Genomic DNA, 21,953 nt, shown 5'->3' with positions numbered 1-21,953 from the left:
ACAACTTTTCAACGCTGCGTAGGTACGCACCATGTCCATTCCGTGTATTGATATTGGTGCCAGCTTCAGTCTCATATTTAGGCTAACCGACGCGCACGGTGTCGACTTGCTATCATTTGTTGCCTGTTCACCGCGCACGATGAAGGAGTGCCACAAAGACATTCTGCGATTCCAGAGCACCAGGCCTGGGAAGCTCCCATTGGTGTTTATCGAGAGAAATGTGATAATCAGCGCCGCGTACTATAAGACCGACGTTCTGGAAAAGGTTGTTACTCCGGCACTTTGGGATCTGTACGGAAAGAATCATGACGTCTTTTAACAGGACGGCGAACCAGCCCACACGGCGAAGATCGTCCAAGTTTGGTGTCGTGAGAATTTGATTGATTTTCTCGATAAGACTTTGTGACTCCTCAGTTCCCCGGACCTCAATCCCCTGAAATTTAATGTATGGTTGTACATGCTGGCAAAGTAGAGCGAATATAAATACTATGGATCAATTTAAACAGCTCACTTCCAAGTTTTGAGACGAGATGCCAATAGACCAGAAGCGTACAGTGTACGATTCTTTTAGAAAACGTCTCTAGCTCGTCATACAGTACGAAGGGGAAGTGTCTCAGCTAATATGTCGTAAAGGTTCACAATAAACATTGCCTTAATAAAAATTGGCTCAGGAAGAATCTTGTATATTGTCTTGTCTTGTATATAAACTTGTCTTAGTCTTGGATGGTTTTAGGTTATTTACGTTTAGGTATCATCTCGATTCCGGAAATTCCCATATTGGGTGGCACTTGACCGTTTCGGGCTGTTTTTTAGAAACCAGAAGTCACCACGTTGAAATTCAAAATGGCGTCTGAGTTGTTTCCCAGTCTCTGGGCATCACTCCGAATCTGGAAATACTCATATTGAATGGTGCCAAATTTGGCCTCCGTGCATCATCCTGATCACGGAAATACCCAATATTTGGTCATTCTAGGACGTTTCCCTGGAACCAGAAGTCATATACACATATTGGCTAGTATTTCACCATTGAATTCCGAGATGGCGTAAAAAACATTATCGCACGCTAGCCTGGAGGGCTAAGAGCGGTCTCCATCAACTAGATTAGTTGCGAGAATTCGTTATCGATATTGGTTTTGGCACATTTTGCATGTTGTAGGATAAGTACAACGATACACTGTGCCCCAGTGCTGAGTCGAGAAAATTTCCAGCTCGAAAAGATCCTCGACCTGATCGGGAATCGAACCCGACATCACAACCGTGTGTGGGAAAGCCAGCCGACCGACATCGCTAACCACAGAACCACGGGAACCACAGAGACGGCGTATGGAGTCGATTTCCGGCCTCTGGGCTTCATTCTGGTTCCAAAAACGTCTATATTAGTTGGTATGTGACAATTGAGCATCATCTCGATAAAAAAATTACCTATTTTTGGTGTTAGCTGGCCTTATTAGGATGTTCCGGTCTCTGAATATTGTCCCGATTCCAAAAATACTTATATTGGATAATATTTGGCTTTGTTTTCAGTTCTAATTGGTCGAAATCTGCGTTCAAAATAAGGCTCGAACAAGGCCATAGTTAGCATCATAAAATTCCAGTTTTCCGCTTTTTTGTGGACACGTAGCTGTTTTTCCAACCGATCGCCACAAGGACGAAGAAAATCCGCTGATAACTAATCGAAATAAACGCATTTGATATTGAACAACTGTTACAGGGTGGCAACGTGAAAGTGATACACTTTATTCATTAAACTCAAACCATTTTTTTTCGGAATCGATTTCAATAACATCTATGAGTAGTAAAATTACAATGTACTTAGTTGAGTTCAAATCTCTCACCTTTGTGTTTGATAACTAGACGATTTTCTAAGTCATTGCAAACCGCACGCACAACTTCGTTCGACATTTCGTCTTAAATCTTCAGCAAAGGTTTTTTAAATATGTCCAAACTCAAACGCCTAACGACGCCCAACTTTCCTAGTATGTATTCCCAGATATTGAAGTCTAGCGGGTTCAAATCCGGTGACGATGCAGGCCATTCAGATGAACTGATGAAACTTACACTATTTCTGAACGATAAATGCCTTATGCGCTGGTGCTGAATTCTGTTGAAAATAAAACTGTCTTTCCCAAATAGCATTTTAGCGCGAATGGCTTTTGATAACGTTTTGCATTGCAAGTAGTACTCCTTGTTTATTTTCACGCCCCTGAATGAATAGCAATGGTAATTTCCCTTTGGTCGATATACCTCCCTAAACCTTCACAGCTGACGCATTTTGATATTGCCCGACTGCTCTTTCATCGGCTGGTATATCACGAAGACATGCTCCATCGGTCATTTTTCTTGTTCAAAGTTGCCTCCAGAGTAAACAACTGTTCGTCCGAAAAAATTATGCTGTGACCTGCATGCGTCTTCAGCAGCAACCTGTCGGCAATATTTTTACGAGCTAATCCGTGAGTTTTCTGCTTTCTCAAACTGAATATCCAAAGTCCTTTTTGATAACATTTTACATAGAAGTTTGGCTTATGTTCATTTCACACGCCCTTTTTTTGTCGAATGGGCTGGATTTTGCCGGAAACGTTTCTTCACAGCTTTGATGACCGCTGGAGTCCGAACACTCCGTTTTTTATCAGGTTTCTTTTTGGGAACAATCATGCCTGTATCCTTAAAACGCTTGATGGTCCTGTAGACGGATAATCTGCTTAAATTCAGATGTGATAGCTCCCTCCTGATCTCGATGTTAATCAATCATTGCAGGTGCGAGACCCTTATTTGTTCTTTATTTAAATCCATTGCAATTTTCTTGAGAGCAGAACTGTAAACTGACTGTATTTATTCCAATATACAGTAAATACGTCACTCTTTCAAAACATGCTCAAATGTTTGTCATTCCGTGATAAAAAATACAACGAGGGGCACTCGAATACGTATACCACTTCTATGTTGTCAACCTGTATAACATGTTCCGATTTCAGCTTTCCATTTTGCAACCCCTTAGAACCTTATCTAACAACGTATCTCTACGTCACAAAACTCAAGTGCGTATATCCGTATGCAGGCGAATGCCCGTATATGAACCGAAAGCTTAGGTAAATCATAACAAAGTTTACCGTCTGGTCTGTCTTTCAGTTGCGTCTTCCACAGCCATTGAAGCCATGCTCTGTTTGCTGTCTCTACATCTCCTTGTGAAGAAGAAGACAGAGCATGGTGCACTAAGGCTGCGCCGAAATATAACGATATTCGAAGGTGACCTAACGGGTCACCTTAGTAACCTCAGACAGTACAAGCTCACACCTTTAATAACAAATGTATTCGACTAGATCGAAGCAAAGCCCAACCCGAACTAAACCTTTATCTAAACATCCGAAAAAAATCACGAAAATTCATTAACACGGTGCCTTATGAACCGGCCCTGAATCTTGTTGACAGCAGAATTTTTCGTCTCTGAATAATTCTTTAGCAACAAGTTGTCAAAGGATAGACCTTTGATGACGAGTAATAAGTAGTAATGCTTGTTACCCTTCATGTCTCAGTGCAGTGGTAACTTTCCTTCGGCAGATATTTCCTTTGTATAGTTTTGAAAGTGACGGTAAATTGTACTTCATTAATTTAATCTTACATGACAAGATACACGATTTTTATGCTGCATATATAATTTTTGGTCAGAAAAACTCATTCAACATTCACATTTTGGTAGAAAAATATTCAGCATTCAGCATTCTTGAACATTCGCGGTTTGTTTCAAAATGTACATTCTGGGAGTGCTATTACCATTAAAATTTGATACATGTTTTCGTCAAACAACAAAAAGTGGCAATTTAAACTTAATGAAAAACCTCTACTACGTGTTGAAGGAATAATTTACGAAAACAAAACGTGTCGATAATGAAAACTAACTTTGCTGTAGATATTCAAAACTTCCGAATGCAAACGCATTGGAATTCATATAAATATGATGAATTTTTTTTGTCACAGCACATGAATGCACTTGTGCACGTGATTGGGAAATCGAATCGTGTTTCTGAGAATTATATCGAATTTCTTTATTCCACCAGCTCACCTCGTTTTGACCTGGAAGCGCACTAACTGCTGTCAAAACCCTTCTTTATTCGCTCGATTTTGACCCAGTTTTGACCTGCCGTGCTGCCCGAAGCGCACTGTAAAATTTGTCAACCCACCACCGCACGTGCTAAGTTCGTAAACAATTATCTGGCATCTCTTTCTTACTTGCGTCTTAAATGGCGGTGACGTTTTATTATTGCTCGGCAGTTTTGCCCGCACACCGTGGAATAAAGAAATTCGCTATTAGGTACATTGTATTAGGTTGCGAAGGAAATATTATTCTTCTCGAAAAAAAGCTCTCGACGAAAACACACATTTAAATAATTTTTATATTCAAAACAATCATAAAAAATAAACATACTTCACAGCATGATTACACCAGTGAGTTATGAACGTGGAGCGTAATCATGCATACTTGAACCTAATTGCTGAGAAGTTATTAGCTGAGAAATTCAGCGGAGTTTTTTTTTACAGTTTTACAGATACGACTTGCAGGTTGTTGGCAGATCGTCTTAACTTGCTATACGGTCGTTGAACTATTTAACCGACATGGGTGAATAAAGTATCAGAGGTCGAAATGATTCTTTTAATTACTGAGTAATTGTAGGCTTCGTGATTGGCTAGATCAAACGGGGGTACGGACAATATTTGGAAGGTCAATAGTAAGTTTCTACTGCACACCAACTTGATCACCCATCTTTATCTACATCTTCTTACGAGCGCGATGAAGTCTACTGTGACAGTTTGGATGTGGCTTGCAAAACAAACACGAGAAGAAAAAAACATGGGATGACTAAATATTAGCAATCTTACACAGGGACACGCGCTGAGAAAGCAGCGTGTGAACAGTTTCGATGGTACCGGTTCCGCCACCGTGGGAATGCTCGGCTGCATGAGAATACACCGATTCCCGTATCGAACACGCAACGATAGTGGCGTCGCGCAAACGCATAGAGAATGCAAAATAAGTTAGTATCCAGAGCCGAAAGTGTTGTAGTTATCAATAGGTGAGTTTAGTTACTAGACAGTATCAAGAAAGTAGACTGTTTTCGCTTTTTAGTAGTGTGAAGCACGTGCTCTTACTTACGTTACACGATCCTCCCAGAAAGCTGGGTATGTTTTCCGCTGCTATATATTGCTCTAAGCCGTCTTCTGTGTGTAAGCAATCGGGTCCACCGAAAAATAAGAACTTAGAGCAAGTATTTTCATCTAAAAGTATCAATAAAAATACATAAAAATCGATATATATTAACACAAGCAAACATCGTACCAATAAATGCGCTAACGATAGTCCACAGCACCGGAAAAACACGCGGGGCCCTCACGATTAGCACCCGACCCATCGTTTCCGGATAGTTTTTCTCTACGGTCTCGATTATCCGCAGCAAGGCTTTAACGCCGGGACGCCACAAGTGGCGCATCGACAGGCCGTCCAAATCCACCAGCAGACACCAGTTCCAAACTGGTTTCTCGAAAAGTGTCGTCGCTTCTTTCATCAACTTCAGGCCCTCTTCGCAAACGTGCAGTGTCTGTGCAGGAAGTAATATGCGAATAAATGTACAAAAGGTAGACAATTTTCTGCGATTATCATGGTTCAATGGTTCAACGTTTTATTTACATGAGCAATTTTTCGTCGCATTGGTCGGTAAAGGGGTGAAAAACAAGCGGGGTAGGGGGCTGAAGCACGGCAATAGCCGTGTCCGTTTCATGTTAATCATAGCGTTGTAAGCACGCTTTTGAAGCGCGTTACAGTTTATAAAGAAAAAGTGATTGACCCGTTAATTGTCGGCTGTAAACAATGCTGTATGATAGTGATAACAATGACGCGCGAATCAGGGGTTTGAATTGATTTTTGCTCGATGTATTCTCAAAGAGTTATTGCTTTTTTTATTTTATCATTGCGATGCGACCACTTTGCTGAAAATGCAACTCACCAATTTCAGCAGTTCATCTTCTCCGACCGATTTGAGCAAACCTTTCACATCCATAGTGCCCAGCCGTAGGATGTAAAGCGGTCGGCCGTCCTTGTCGTGGTGATGCCAACCACCGGGGAAGTATTTCTCCACCACAGTCGGCATCTTGTACTCGCCGAGAATGTCATCGATTCGATGCTCGGCACGCCACTGCATAGATTCCTGCAGCGTGGTGGCTGCCTTGTCGAAGCTGAAATCTCGAGCCCGCAGGAATCGCAGCAACGTCGGGAAGTCCGGCACGCCATGTTCGCCGGATTCCTCGATACGCTTGCGGAATTGCACCAACTTGGATTCCTGTAGTGGAGATAGTTGGCCCAGATGTTTTGCAATGTAGTCGGCATCGAGAATACTGTTATCACGGGAAAGGGGCGGTTTTTCATTGGTACACGAAACCGTCGTCGTTGCCGTTGTGGCTGGCTCTGCCGATCCGTCCTCTTTCCATCTAGAAAAAAGGTAATGATTAGCCATGGCCGTTCAAGGGTTGCTTTGTTTATTATTAGATTTTACGAAATTATAACTGTTACTATTGTCTCAGCTTCAGTTATAAAATATTTTGATCATATGAAGGTATAAAATATTTTGATATGAATAAAATGCAATTGTGATGAAATTTGGCGCATTATATTATTAATTAGCTATCATTTATAGCGCGCTAACTGTACCTTGTAGTATCTGATGTTGTGTTATGAATATTCAAATTTTCGCTGACGCAAGTGTCATATTTTAAACCCATTCCACTATGAGATTGGTATCCAATCAGTACTCTAATATGACTTCGAAAAACGTATCTATTAGAACTTTGATAAAATTTTATTTCAATTTCAATCGAAAATTTTTACATGTTTTGAGCCTGTTTTTTTTTTTATTTTGGCTGTTTACAACAATACAACAATATCGCACGCTAGCCTGGGAGGCTAATGCGGTCTCGATCAACTAGATTAGTTGAGAGAATTCGTTATCGATATTTTTTTGGCACATTTTGCATGTTGTAGGATAAGTACAAAGATACACCATGCTCCAGTGCTAAGTCGAGAAAAGTTCCAGCTCGAAAAGATCCTTGACCTGACCGGGAATCGAGCCCGACATCACAACCATGTGGGAGAGCTAGTCGACCGACATCGCTAACCACAGAACCACGGGGACCACTGGCTGTTTACATATATGTTTTAATTTACGAGTCTCCTCGTCCTGCTGTTCTTGTTACCCCCACCGATGAATTTCCCGCTTTTTGTAAACAAGTTCTAATTCTAAGCAATTTTTTCAACGCACAAATACAGTACCTATCTTGAACTTTTTTTCGAATTTCATCAACTTTTGGATCTTGGATTTGGATTTGGATTTGGATCTGACAATTAGGGCATCGAACGTCTTCGTCGTTGTTTTTTTTGGCAGTTTTTCTGCAGTAATCTTATGCAAAAGGGGGCCGAAGAAAACCACTGACGAAGACGTTCGATACCCTACTTAATATTTTTTAATTGGGCAAAATTGAGGGCAGTTGGGTGAATTGATGTCCTATTCGAATAAATCAACCCTGTTGATTCGGTGTACTTAAGTACTTCTCCACTGTAGTGGATGCATGCCAAATTTGCATTTTGAGGTACTTTTGTTTGTACATTTTCCAATCTACAGCCTTGTTTGTCATGAAAACCTGGGGTTTGACCCGCACTTGCTAGATCATGACGAAACTACCCATGCAGCATCAATTATAGTAACCCATGAGTTAGCAGAAAAAATTTGACAGCTCTATCAGTCGAACTTCAACTGTGATGGTGACAAAAGTACTCCATTCAGAAATATGTGCGTTCAAAGAACTGTACCCCGCCGCGTCAAAAACGGACATCGTGTGGCACTTGTGGATGCCGAAAATGCCTGTTCCGGAATCTACAACATTTTGGCACTATTGGACAACAATCAGATCATCGAAAGAAAGCCCGGTTCTGGACGACCAATGACCCTGAGCGACAAGAAGCTCCAAAGGGTGCTGAAGAGAAAGACCGTGAAAAAAGTTGCTACATCGCTGCGTGCACTTAGCCATGAGGTTGGTGCATGCGGCAAAACAGTGAAAAAGTATCTGGCGAATATAAACATACATGTCAGGAAGCGGCAGTCTCGTCCACTGGTCTCGGAGATGCAGGCAATGACGCAGCGGCTGAATAAGATGGTCTTGAGCAAGATCGCGCCAAATGACCTATGGTCGAATATCGACCATTTTTGATTTGAATGAAACTTTGCACACGTATTTGGCTTAGCAAACTGACCATTTTTCACAGATGGAGAGATTTTTTACACCCATGAGTTACATTCTAAAAGGGCGTATGCCTTTTGGCATAGGTTTTATTCGAAGCATTGTAGCCCAGAAACCGTTGGTTGTATAGAAAAACTGTCTGAGAATGAGTTATAGCGAATCAAAGATGCATCATGGAAAAAATATCCACTGTACGAAAAAAAAATTTTTTTGACCAAAAAAATTAAAAATAAACACTAAATTTCAATTTAAAAAAAAGTTGAATTTTTTTTTATTTTTTTTTAAAGAAACTTGACGTTAATACGCAACTTTTTGAAAAAAGTCCAGGATGGAGAAATGAAAAATAATTTTTTCATAAAAATTCTAATTCAAACATTTTTCGAAATATTTTTATTCTGAAGATTTTAAAATATGCAGAGTCATTTTGAATCAAAAAGTTCTTGGTAGTAAACATTCTAAAGGCATCGGTTTTCGAGTTATTTTAAATTTAAGCTCGAAAAATTATTAATATTTCGGAAAATACACGTTTTTCTTAATTTGTCCATGGTGTTCCAGCAAAAACCATACGTTCATTGGAATGCTTGAACAAAAATATACAATTCATTCTTTGACAACAAAACGATTGGATAAATAACTCAAGCGCTGAACCTTAGCCTACCTACACGTTCCCCCTTGCCGAATGATTTATAAAAAATATGTTTGTCGTGCAACATTACCTACTTGTTTACTAATAATAACTGTTTGTAAAGTACGCAACCAATAACTACTGGGTTACCTATAATCAGTGCTGAGAATATTCACTGTCATGATATTCGAAAGCAGCGATTTTCAGCCGTCTTTATATTGATAATCATACTACCCATGCGACCGTTGATATTCATGATACCAATCAACCGATAACACCGACAAGATAAACTTTAACATTCGTGTTGATATTTTGATCGTCAAATATGAAAATCATATTAAAATAGTGAAAATCAAAATTAACCTTATTCGACCATTTATATTGTACTGGGCAGTGTACAGCGTCTGAGCAGATTTGCGCTACTTGGATTGATAATCACCGAAGCTTCTTTGAATATCATTACGAGGCCTTTGATATTCATTTCACTGTTCTGTCATTGAATATGAGAAACGATATTCATGCATCGTCGCAATGAACATAGGTTACAGAGTTGCATCAGAGAATAAATGTGCTGACACTGAGATTAATTCAATTCATCTTCTCATGAATAAACATTGATATTCTAAGGCACTGCCTATAATATCTGTTTTCGTATATAAATACGATTGCACTACTCCAGATGTGTTAGTAACAGTTTGCATTTTGTGAAGATGAATGAAGTGAAATAAACTACACCAAGCCCAAATGCTGTAAACCCTTTCCTGGTGCTCATCAAGCTTACGCAAATTAAACGAAAACGTTATTGCAAAATTAAAAATATTGAACAGTCAAGCTCATTTTAATACGTCTTTATCAATTTGTGATTCGTGTAGCTATTGGAATGATAGTCAAGCCACCATTCATCCCTTCGTTGTTTACTATTCAGAATCTGGAACACTTAAGAATATCAGCTTCATCATAATATCGGAAGTACTCCATCATGATACTGTTGCGGTTCAGGTGTTCATTGCCAAACTAATGAGTTTTTTGAAAACAACAATAGAGTTGAAAAAAGCGATATTAATGTCTGATGGAGCTGCCTCACAATATAAAAATAGAAAAAACTTTGCAAGTCTTTGCAAGTTCAAAACAAAATATAACGTCGATGCAGAGTGGCATATTTTGCGACTTCTCATGGTAAAGGCCCATGCGATGCAATTGGTGGCATATTCAAACGAATGGCAGGAAACGCAAGTTTAGCTAAAGAACATGAACATCCCATTACAAGCGCAAAAGAATTGTATGATTGGTATAATCAGAAAAGTAATAAAAATTTATCAAAAATGTCAGCTAGTTTGGTATCATATGAAGAATATGAACAAGGAGTAACAGAATGGAGCAACATTTTCAAAAAATCTATAATAATAGCTGCCACACAAAAGTATTACTCTTTTGTTCCGATTTCAGAAAATAACTCTTTAACTCTTTTCTTGAGAACCGTTCGCCCAATCGTTTTGTTGTCAAAGAATAAATTGTATATTTTTGATCAAGCATTCCAATGAACGTATGGTTTTCGCTGGAGAACCAAGGACAAATTAAGAAAAACGTGTATTTTCCGAAATAATTATAATTTTTCGAGCTTAAACTAGAAATAACTCAAAAACCAATGCCTTTAGAATGTTTACTACCTAGAGCTTTTTGATCCAAAATAACTCACTGCATCTTTTAAAATCATCAGAATACAAATATTTTGAAAAATATTTGAATTAGAATTTCCATAAAAAAAATTAATCTACCATAAAAAAATTATTTTTGATTTCTCCATCCTGGACTTTTTTTTTAAGTTGCGTATTAACGTCAAGTTTCTTTAAAAAAAAAATAAAAAAAAATTCAACTCTTTTTTTTAATTGAAATTTAGTGTTTATTTTAAATTTTTTTTTGGTCAAAAAAATTTTTTTTTGTACAGTGGATATTTTTTTTATGATGCATTTTTGATTCGCTACAACTCATTCTCAGACAGTTTTCTATACAACCAACGGTTTCTGGACTACAATGCTTCGAATAAAACCTATGCCCAAAAGGCATACGTCTTTTTAGAATGTAACTCATCTCTCCATCTGTGAAAAATGCTCAGTTTGCTAAGCCAAATACGTGTGCAAAGTTTCATTCAAATCAAAAATGGTCGATTAAATTTTCGCGTATTTCCAGGCGATTTGAAATGATTTTGCTCTCATGTCGATTTTCCCGGCGAATTGCGACGTGGCGGTGGTGATGGACGACGAGACCTATCTCACCCTGCATGGCAACGACTGGTAGGGCGCTTCGTATGTTACTTCCACGAAGGAAGTGAGCAACGAGGTGAAATTTATTTCACACATCAAGTTCCCCATTAAGTGCTTCTGTGCCTGACAACCAGCGAGAAGGGGATGTCAAAGCCGCTCTTCTTTCGGACCAGCCTTGCCGTGAACGAGGAAATTTATAGTACGAGATGCCTGCCAGAATTTGCGTCGTTCATCAATACCGTGAAGGTGAAGATGCGGTGTTTTAGCCAGATCTGGAGTCGGCCCACTACTCGAAGCGATCGTGGGAGAAGATGAAGCGGCTGAATATCAATGAGGTACCCAAGTCGGCGAACCCACTCAACGTCCCCCAGCTTCGTCCTATCGAAAATTTCTGGACAAACCTGTACCGTAAGATTTACTCCAACAATTTCGTCACGAAAACTGAGGAAGAAAGAGCTTAAAAACATGCCTACACGCATTTTTCCATCCGCCATGGCAAATGTGCCGGTTAACTGCCGGAAACCGCTCGCAAGGGCGCAGGTTTTTTTTGCAAGTAAGCTAATATAATTACTTTTTATGGGAAATATATCAAACTCACTCATCTGTCTTAGTTTTTCCATCCCCATCCGAAAAAAGTTCATTTTTTTGCCGCAAACGTTACATTCTACCATACCTTTCTTTTTTACAATTGTTTGGCGATCCTCATGATGACCGTTTAGAAGCGCTTAAAAATTTCATCCTTTCGAAAATTACACCCAACACAAATGAAGAAGGTTGTGGCTTTAGTGAAACTTCCTATTACATTTTGAAAGCAACAAACTAAAAGATATAGAATAAATAACAGCTACGCAGTGCTGATGAAAGTCATTTTCCCCAGCAAAATTCTTCGAAAATTACAGCCAATCATCTTCAATTTTTACTTCCAATGATCGCAGCACTCCTTCAGATACACTAGATTTTCGTCCTTGTAACGTGCTGTTATACTCAGATGAAATAGATCGCACGCATCGTTCACGGTTACGGAATAAAATTTGACGACAAGTCCAACCAAATGATCTTCACTTCAAAGCGAAAAAGAAAAACAAACAGTCCACTCAACCAAAATAAACCTCACCGAAACACTTTTTCACTGACACTGACCGATGCCTTGACAATCTTCGTTAACTGATAAACTGATTTTGTTGTCTTGCTTCCATCGCATAAAATATAATGAGGTGTTTTGACAGTTCACTTCCATGCAAAAAGCGGGAAAGGAGAACTTTGAAAGGATTGTAAAAAAATAACGTTTATGCAGGGGCGACTCGTGGCTTTGAAACCTACCTGTTCAATTTCAAACTCAGAAAATCACTTTTCGAGGAAGCAATGACAATGATGTCTGCCAGAAAACGCAATTCATTCTCTTTGTTGCTATTGTAAAATAAAAGATGAAACATCCAACTTTCAATTAGTTTGAACAATATTTTATACAATTTTTGCCTGACGCCCCCATGTGCAATGCACAGGTTGCACCTATGGACGAGTCGCCCCTGCGTTTATGGATGCTTTTTTTCACTTTCACTCAAGAGTGATGAAAAAATTTACCTGATGCTGTTAATTGGCTAGGTATGAATTTTATTACGTTTTAATCAACAAATTTGTTACAAAACAGAGGATTTTTCATTACTGTGCAATTCCCCAAAAAAACGGTCAAGCGTTTACCATTTTTGATCTGACAGAAACTTTGCACAGATGTTCCTATAAGCTAAAGAAGTCATTTTGTGCTACTGGTATTATTATTTTTCAATCACAGCTAATTTGTGAGAAGGGTTTGTGAAAAAAGGGTATTGATGATTACAAATATTTTTAGAGTCAGAACGATTCGTTTGATCGTTGTGACGTCTTCGGCAAAGTTGTAAATAATAATTTCGTCTTTCCGAAAAAGAGTATATTGTGTGGAATAAAACATTTTTTTCAATAAAAAAATATATCCCAAAAAACTATATTCGTTTTTATTAAAACTACAAAAAAGCAGTTTGAATTTGGTGGTTATCTAATTATGCAGAAATGTAAAAAAAGGCCAAAAACATTCAGAAAACAAGAAAAAAATCAAAGCCGGAATGGTTTATTTGATTAGAATGAAGTTGTAGGCAGTAATGTTGTCCTTCCAGAGAAAATATACACCATGAGACAAAAACATTTTTTTAGATAAAAACACAAATATATAATTATGAACCAAATAATAAAAAACTCACTTTTTCTGAATCTGAATATGTTTTTCAAGTTGCGAAACCAAAACACAACCGAACACGAAATCTTTTAATGTCGGAAAAAAAAATCTAAAATGATATTTTATTGTTGTGTAGAAGATTGCCACTCGCAATACTAGAGCAACCGATCGAACAACGCAAGTTTTTCGATCCGGGTTGCATCCGAGTTGCGACCGTTCGAACATATCTGATGCTGTCAAAATTTAAAAACAAACTGAAATCAACTGATCACAACTGTCTCGTGGATTGCCTTATACCCTTTTTGCATAAACCCTTTTCACAAATTAGTCGTGATTTAAAAATAATTACCAATGCATACAAACATCTGTGCACAGTTTCAGTCGAATAAAAAATGACAATTGAAAAAATATGTTAAAATTGGGACATTTTTTATGAGTATGCTTTTACAAACGTAAAACTTTTGCTAAATGATTGTTAGAAGATTTTTCCTGCGCTCTGGTTTTGTTGTCAGCTCTAAATTCTAAATGTCAGCTCAATATCGTTTTAACATTTTCTAAGTATTTTTCTCTGACATATTCTCAGATTTTCGAGGAATTAAAGGTAGTCCTATTTTTATATCGGTTCTGGTGGAGGGGTGTTGTGGAATGGGCCCGAACCTTTTTATCCTCCCGTACGCACGGTTACGCGTTTAGCTTTTTGCGTTAAATTTAGGGAAATCGGAACAGTAAACAACTGTTGACGATTTCTATTAATATTCGGCCTCCACTGACATAGTTGCAAGTGAAATAGGCTAATCCCGCCAGTAGCATAACAAAATCCAAATCGGATTATTGGCGCTTACCTGTCCACGTGGGTGACGCCTTCCTTTTTCAGCTCATTGATGAAACACTCAATAATCTCTTTACCCTTCTGCGTGGTTTGCGAGTACTGCTTCATGCCCATCTTCTCCATCGAGTGTTCAAAACCGAAAAAGTTCTTAATATCTAGCGTGGCCGTCTGATCGAAGCAGGTCCAGTCCGGATTCTCCGGATGAGCAAAGTAGCGGCATTTCTCGAAGATTTCGATACGTGAGCTGAAGGTTTCGTTGGTGGCTTCGATGTTTAGTGTACGGGCTTTGAGATCCAAAAAGTTTTTCTGAATGAAGAATACCACATCGACGCCGATAATCTTCTTGAACAGATACGGAGCCTCGACGGCCAGCTTGCAGCGACGGGTCGTTTCCCGCTTAGCTCCGTTGTTGGAAATCGCGTCCTCGACTATTTCACAATCCAGCACTATGGGCATCTGCGGGCAAGTGGGAAACCGCCTTTCGTAGGCCTGGAAATGTTAAAAATATATGTGAATCACCGAAAATAGTTCTCGCTATATACCAATTATGAGAATGGTCAATTCGTTCGAAGTAATTGATGCTGATTAGTAATGAATTGTAAGCCGTGTACAGTACGAGAAAGCACATCAATGAATAATTTATGTGAACACAGACTGTTGGTCAACAGCAGTGCAGCAGGATCAAAGCCAAACGACAGTTAATTTATTGGTTTATTACTGGAAGGTGATGATGGGGACATTTCCCGGCACCAACAGACACTTTATCCTGCTTCCGCTCCCCATGAAATATGGAGCATGGCATGGCGAGGGCCTTGACACTGATGCGATATAGCTGCATGCTTCTTCTGTTAGGTACTTGCTACACATGGGAACGGGGGCGTGGTGTCTTATGTAGTTACCAGCGGTTGCCATTCCAACATTGTTTCACCCGCAATCGGCGGGCATTTGAATAATGCTCATATATGACGGCGTGGGCAGTGATAGAGATGTGATACGAACGAGCGTAGGACGGGTTTTAGGCTGTGGTCTAGTTGTTATGGAAAACGGTTGTGGTGTGTTTTATAAATAAAAGTTAACCTTTTTGAGAAAATGTGACATCCACCAACTGCAAGGACGGTGCAGTGGAAAATTGGTAGGGTAGCAACGTTCGAGTGTTATTAAAAGCATTCCGAATTTGTGCTTCGTGGTGAAGGGGACAGAATGATACCACAAGAGCCTACGTCTTCAGGTTGCTCAAGAATTCCAAATTTCTAATGCATAACTCAGTAAGAGCTTTAGATAATATTTTTTGAAAGGTTAAAAATATTTATCCTAAAAACTAACGAAATGTCTTCAATTCCGATTTGTTTTAACAGTCCGTGAACTACAACACTAAAGAGTAGAGTACAACACTACAACGTAGAAAAAAATATTGGAAATCCAGTTCGATTGATAGTGTAATCTCTTAATTGAGGGAAGCATTGCACGCGATGCTGCTGCGTGTGAAAAATGTCATCAAATATTAAAACATTATTGAACTCCTATTTTCACTGTACAGGTACTATCGATATAGACCGCAATATAGACAAACCCGTGGGTTTCTGCTGGGTGTTAACATTATTTTTACCGTAGCAAGCAAATAAACCAGCACCAACAGTTCACACCGGTCAATCTGTACTAAGTGAGAAATCAAACAGGTGTTTTTAAATAAAATATGTAGTGATAGAAGAAGTCTATTTTCGATCGAGGAATGTGCTAGAAACTATAGAAGAGGTAATAGTTTTGGTGTTGTTTTGCGAATCATATGAAAATCATAATACGAGGCTCATTCTGAATAAGCAAAAGCACTTTCATTGGTACCAGTGAAACAGCGGAATTGAAATAAGCGAAAAATAAAACATGTGCCTGTGGGTTCCACTTCTGCCGAAGTGGTAACGTCATCAACGACCATCTTTTACGGGGATTTCTCTACCACCGCTTTGTGAGAATAACTGGAACTCGAGCGTATACTCGAGAGCATGACATGTAAATATCAACAAATCGACTTCGCAGACGGTGCCACACAGTCAGTATTTAAAATAATTACACCAAGCTGTAATTTGGTAGATTTTTTGCCTCATCGACGTTTTTGACTGGAAACGATTTGCATTACACAAAAAACGACCAATGTTGTCGTTCACACAGGGGCTTTGACATGTATTGCTACGGTTTAGTAGAAATAAATATCACTTGGTTATCGTATAGGCACTAGATAGGGACTTAAACTGCCCATAACTTAATTGAACGCTTTTTCCAGTATTTTCTATTCCATATCCTGGTACGTCGTCAGGTTTAAAAGTCGCGTCGTTAGTTTCGAAAAGGACATCAATACACCTCATTGCTGTTTTGAGTACTTAACATTCTAATTCCAATAACGGATGACAACTAAAAATCTGGAATTTTTCGAGGCTTTTTTACTCCATCACAAACACGCTCAGAGAGGAATGATAGTATGTATATGAAAGATCTATCTTTCTCTTAATACCAGTATTTTTTGTTTTGTTTACGTATGCTCAATTCGGTTTAAAATGGCGTCCAAACAACGAGCACTCCGCAAGTGCATTGTACAGTTCGCTATGAACTGCACTACAATTTTGACAAAAAAAATTCTTGGTTAACCATTTTGAAAGCGAAAATATTCCGGTTTCTATTATGTATGGCTTCCTGTGAACCTCAACTATAATCCGCCAGGAAGGTAGTGGAAGACCGGCCAGAGTATAGACAGAAAAGAACTTCTTGTCAAATCATGGTTCATTCCTAGTTGTTTGGCTATCAATCAAAATATATAACAGAACGAATGTTTGAACAATACTATGATTCCAACACCATTCAGATGAAAAGTATGTGTTTTGGTCAGAAAAAAATCTCAGCACGTCAAAAAAAACACAAACTTTTCTGAACAGCCACTTGACTCCATTTGTACCCCAAATACGCAACCCAACGAATCCACCTCAGTGTCGCCCAATCGAAGATTTCTTTGGGATTTTAAGTTCCTTCTGTGCAAAAACACCTGGAGATCAACGGATTGCGAACAGTTGATCGGTAGAATCAAAAGATGCATTCGAAAAGCGGACTTGGAGGCCGTACAACGCTCTTGTTTCGGCATCGTAAGAAAACTTCGTCGGGAGGCCGGTAACAGACCTTTCTCAAATGTTCAATATTTTTTGTTAGTTCACAATGAACGTATCTTCATGACGAATGAATCAGTTTTTTTAAGCTCGTCCACCTTTTTTCGACAGCTGTAGGAAAAAAATTCAAATTTTTAGTTGTCACCCGTTATTATACTTTTGAGACAAATCCTTTCATTTAACATACAGATATTCAATTACTGCAGGTTTAAATCTGAAATGGTGACCTTCCCACAGGTTTGTGGTTTCCTCCATCGGAACACTAGGGAACAGCGCTGAAACTTCGCCAGTATTGATGCTCTCTCCGAAGGTTTAAACCTTCACATCAAAATCTCCTGTGCATGTATCGATTAGATTTTTTTGGAATCGATTTGAATTCCATTACCAAACATTTCTACTAATCAAGCCAGCCCCCCCCCCCCCCCCCAGCTACAAAAGCAATATCTCTCATTTCATTACTGGACTTGTGTACTTTTGAAAGACCCTCCATTTTAGGAAAAAAATGGCTCGAAACACGAAGACTTTTTAATGCAATCGCCGAAAATAGATTGGCAGCATGATTGCCTGATGCTTGGCTTCATTAGAAAATTCTAAGAATCCAAATGAAAACTCTTTAGCCGGTTTTGAATGAAGATATTAGCATTCTAAAGTTATTGAATTAAATTTACCTACTATAAAGAAGCCAAGGATCTAATTTCAACCCTATAGCTTCTAGCAGTCAATCGGTGTTTGGTACATTGCATTTTCATTTGCAAACAAAAAACCTAAATTATTCCACCTAGCGGTCAGACCCAGCCTTTCTCATTCTAACTTATTATTTGTAAAAATAGATTTACATGAACGCTTCCTTCCAATTAATGTGTATTCACTTTTTGGGTTCTAAAATAATGATGTTGTAATTGAAACATAAAATATGAAATTTGACGTAATGTATATGCTCAAGAAATAGCGAAATAAAAGAAATGACTCTTAATTTCGAACAATTCAATCACGAGCGATACCGGGAACATTCAAATGGTACGATACCACATTTAAATTATATTGAGGCGACATATATTGATCAAAGCAGGTATAGTTTTAAATAGGCTTCGAATTTCTTATCACATATCAAATTGTTATGAAGTTTGTTATTTGCAAGTTTGAGAGATGACTCGTTCGTATGACACTAGATATGTTCAAATAAGTCGTGTAATCTTTGAGATAATAGACTTTCGTTGTTTTATTAACAATTTAATATATAACGGTTGCTTAAGTTCGATTATAATCAAATGAAATGGGAACGTATAGGGCAGCCAAACTTTGAAATCACGTGTTAAATCATAATTCATCAGTTAACCCTTAACTAGCCCGTTCATCTGATAATACTATTGATCAAATCAGTTGTGTACTATCTGAGATAATGAAGTTGATAATGAGAGATAATGAAGTACATTACAGACGAAGTTACAGTTTGATTACAGTAAAATTCAATAGGGTGTTATGAGTCAGCTAGACCTTTCATTTGACACTAATTTCGTGGAAATCGGTTCAGCCATCTCTGAGAAAAGTGTGTGAAATCAAACAGTCTTCAGAAGACGTTTCTTTTCATAACTATTGAATCACATGTTCAATCTATATGAAATTCAAAAGTTGAGGATTTTTAAGATAGCCCGTTCATTTGATACCAATTTTATTGAAATCGGTTGTGTGGTTTCTGAGATATTGATGTTTCGTGATTTTTACATTTTCAAACATAACCTCTAAAATAAAAATCCAATTACAATGAAATTTAATAGGGTCTTATGAAGCAACTAGAACTTTCATTTGCATATAATTTTAATTGAAATCGGTCCAGCCATCTCGGAGAAAAGTGAGTGAAAATAAAAATCTGCACATACACACACACATACACACACACACACACACACATGCATACATACAGAAAATGCTTAGCTCGTCGAACTGAGTCGAGTGATATATGCCATTCGGCCCTTTGGAGCACTTTCATATCTTCGGTTTTGCAAGTGATTGCTGTACTTTTCTAGGAGAAAGGCAAAAAGTTAAAAAAATTATTAATTAAGAGTAAAATATTCGTATTGAAGAAATAGAGAAATAAAAGAAATGACTTTGAATTTCGTACACTTCAATCACGAGCAATACCGGGAACGTACGAATAGCACAATACCAAATTTAAATTTTGTTGAGGCCATATGTTTTGATCAGAGCAGTTACAGTTTTAAATAGTCTTTGAATTTCGTTTTTTTCATAACTTTTGAACCGAAACATACCAAATTGCTATGAAATTTCTTACTTGTGAGTTTGAGAGACAACCCGTTCAAATGACACTAGATATGTTCAAATAAGTCGTGTGAGCTTTGAGATAATAGACTTTCGTTGTTTTTATAATTTAATGCATAACGGTTGGAATAAAAATACGACTATAGTCAAATAGAATGGGAACCTATAGGAAAGCCAAACTTTTCATTTGACACTAAGATTGCTGAATTTAGTCCAGCCATTTTTGGGAAAACGAGTGAATTTTGAAAGTCACCGGAACACGTTTCTTTTCACAATTTTTGAACCACGTGTTTAATCACTATAAAATTCATCAATTAACCCTTAAATAGCCCATTCATTTGATACCAATATTGTTCAAATCGGTTGTGTACTATCTGAGATAATGAAGTTTAGTGATCTTCATATTTTGATACATTACAGACAAAGTAACAGACCGATTACATTGAAATTAAATAGGGTGTTATGAGGCAGCTAGACCTTTCATTTGACACTAATTTCGTGGAAATCGGTTCAACCATCTCTGAGAAAAGTGAGTGAGTTTGAGTAGTCTTCGGAATATGTTTTTTTTCAAAGCTGGCTTTCACATTTTTGAACATAACAGGCAAAGTAATAGTCCGATTGCAAAAAAAATCAATAGGGTCTTATGGGGTAATTAGACCTTCCAAATGACACCGATTTTGTGGAAATCGGTTCAGCCATCTCTGAGAAACATGAGTGAGATTAAATAGTCTCCAGAACACGTTTCTTCAAATAACTTCTGAACCACACGTTCAATCTTCATGAAACTCAAAAGTTAAGGATTTTTTAAGTAGCTCGTTCATTTAAAACCAATTTTGTTAAAATCGGTTGAGTAGTTTCTGAGATAATGATGTTTCGTAATTTTCACATTTTTAAACATAACCTCTAAACTAAAAATCCGATTGCAATGAAATTCAATAGGGTTATATGGGGCAACTAGACCTCTCATTTGCAATTAATTTCATGAAAATCGGTCCAGCCATCTCTGAGAAAATCTAGTGAGATTGGGAGAGCGTTACACACACACACACACACATACACACACACACACATACGCACACACACACACACACATACAGAAAATGCTCAGCTCGTCAAACTAAGTTGATTGATATACGAGATTCGACCCTTTGAGCACTTTTATACCTTTGGTTTTTCCAGTGATTGCTATACCTTTCTAAGAGAAAGGCAAAACTTGTTCGATTTTAAACCGAAACCGGTTGGATGCCATGTAAAAAGATAATTTTTCCACAATTTCGATAGAATATATAAAACTCTTTACTTTAGGCTACGGAAAATAATTTTTGTTTTTCGTTAAGAAAGGTAGATGAGGTTTGTTTCAAGATCTCTAAACACTCAACGACATATTATTTTCAAGAGAATGTTACGGAACGAATGAATCTGGTGTTGTAAATATTCAGATTTTGGGGGTCTGGTGTTCGGACATTTGGGGGTGTATTAGACATGATTTTGAGTTTAAAGTCCCTTTAAGTAAAGATAATTCGGTATTGAGAAGAGTAGACTAAATTTGCGAATAAGCTAATATAATATAATATGATTGGCAGGCGCGAATTACATTACCGCAAAATTGATTTCGCAACATTCTCAACTTATGTCTTGAGTATTGATTGGCTAACTCTTTTGGAAACTGATGATGTTGATCAGATGACCGAAAGTTTTTGTTGGCCGAAAGACCTACGTAAACTGCGTCGCCGGCGGTCAACTGATTCGATACAAAACTTCAAGCGTGCAAGTGACAAATATCGAAAGTTGATCTCACGCCTGTACAAATTATATGTCTTGAATGTTCAAACTGACTTGCGAAGAAATCCAAAAAAGTTTTGGCATTTTATAAATTCAAAACGAAAGGGAACCACAATCCCTACGAAAACCCACCTTGATGATGTCGAATCTAACTCGGTTTCTGATTCATGTGTGCTATTCGGAAAATTTTTCTCTTCGGTGTTTGCTTCTGATTGTGTATCTAACGACAACGCAAGTCGCGCCGCTGCCAATGTTCCAGCTGACCTTATTGACCTTGACATGTTTGAAATAACGCCTCAAATGCTTTTTATCGCTGCAAGAAAACTGAAAACTTCCTCCTCCGCTGGTCCCGATGAAAGCTGTACTTTTATGCCGTTGTGCAGAGACTCTGGCTACACCACTTTGCTGCATATTTAATCAATCGTTGGTGCAAGGAAAATTTCTCGAGGTTTGGAAGCACTCTTATATGTTTCCAGTCTTCAAACTATCGTGGAATTACTAATCTGTGTGCGGCATCTAAGTTGTTCGAAATTGTTGTGAGCACTGTTAT

The 21,953-nt window shown here is 38.1% G+C and overlaps 1 protein-coding gene across 4 annotated transcripts in view; it reads right to left on the bottom strand.

Moving 5' to 3' along the window:
• The window catches only part of LOC129726958 (protein real-time), a 47,494-nt gene that overhangs the window by 6,325 nt on the left and 19,216 nt on the right, over positions 1 to 21,953 (bottom strand). For 2 of the 4 annotated variants that reach the window (XM_055684279.1, XM_055684280.1), the window contains exons 2-6: positions 14,212 to 14,687; positions 5,994 to 6,474; positions 5,330 to 5,588; positions 5,147 to 5,268; positions 4,873 to 4,947 (exon numbers count right to left, since the gene is read on the bottom strand). In XM_055684279.1, the coding sequence (XP_055540254.1) occupies positions 4,873 to 4,947; positions 5,147 to 5,268; positions 5,330 to 5,588; positions 5,994 to 6,474; positions 14,212 to 14,687 (1,413 nt within the window). The remainder of the gene's footprint in view (positions 1 to 4,872; positions 4,948 to 5,146; positions 5,269 to 5,329; positions 5,589 to 5,993; positions 6,475 to 14,211; positions 14,688 to 21,953) is intronic. The other 2 variants (XM_055684281.1, XM_055684282.1) reach the window with 1 other exon arrangement.

Source organism: Wyeomyia smithii, chromosome 3, assembly GCF_029784165.1.
Source record: "Wyeomyia smithii strain HCP4-BCI-WySm-NY-G18 chromosome 3, ASM2978416v1, whole genome shotgun sequence".
In the NCBI taxonomy this organism is placed as follows: Eukaryota; Metazoa; Arthropoda; class Insecta; order Diptera; family Culicidae; genus Wyeomyia; species Wyeomyia smithii.
The sequence above is the reverse complement of the archived record's forward strand: the minus strand, read 5'-3'. Positions and strand labels throughout refer to the sequence as shown.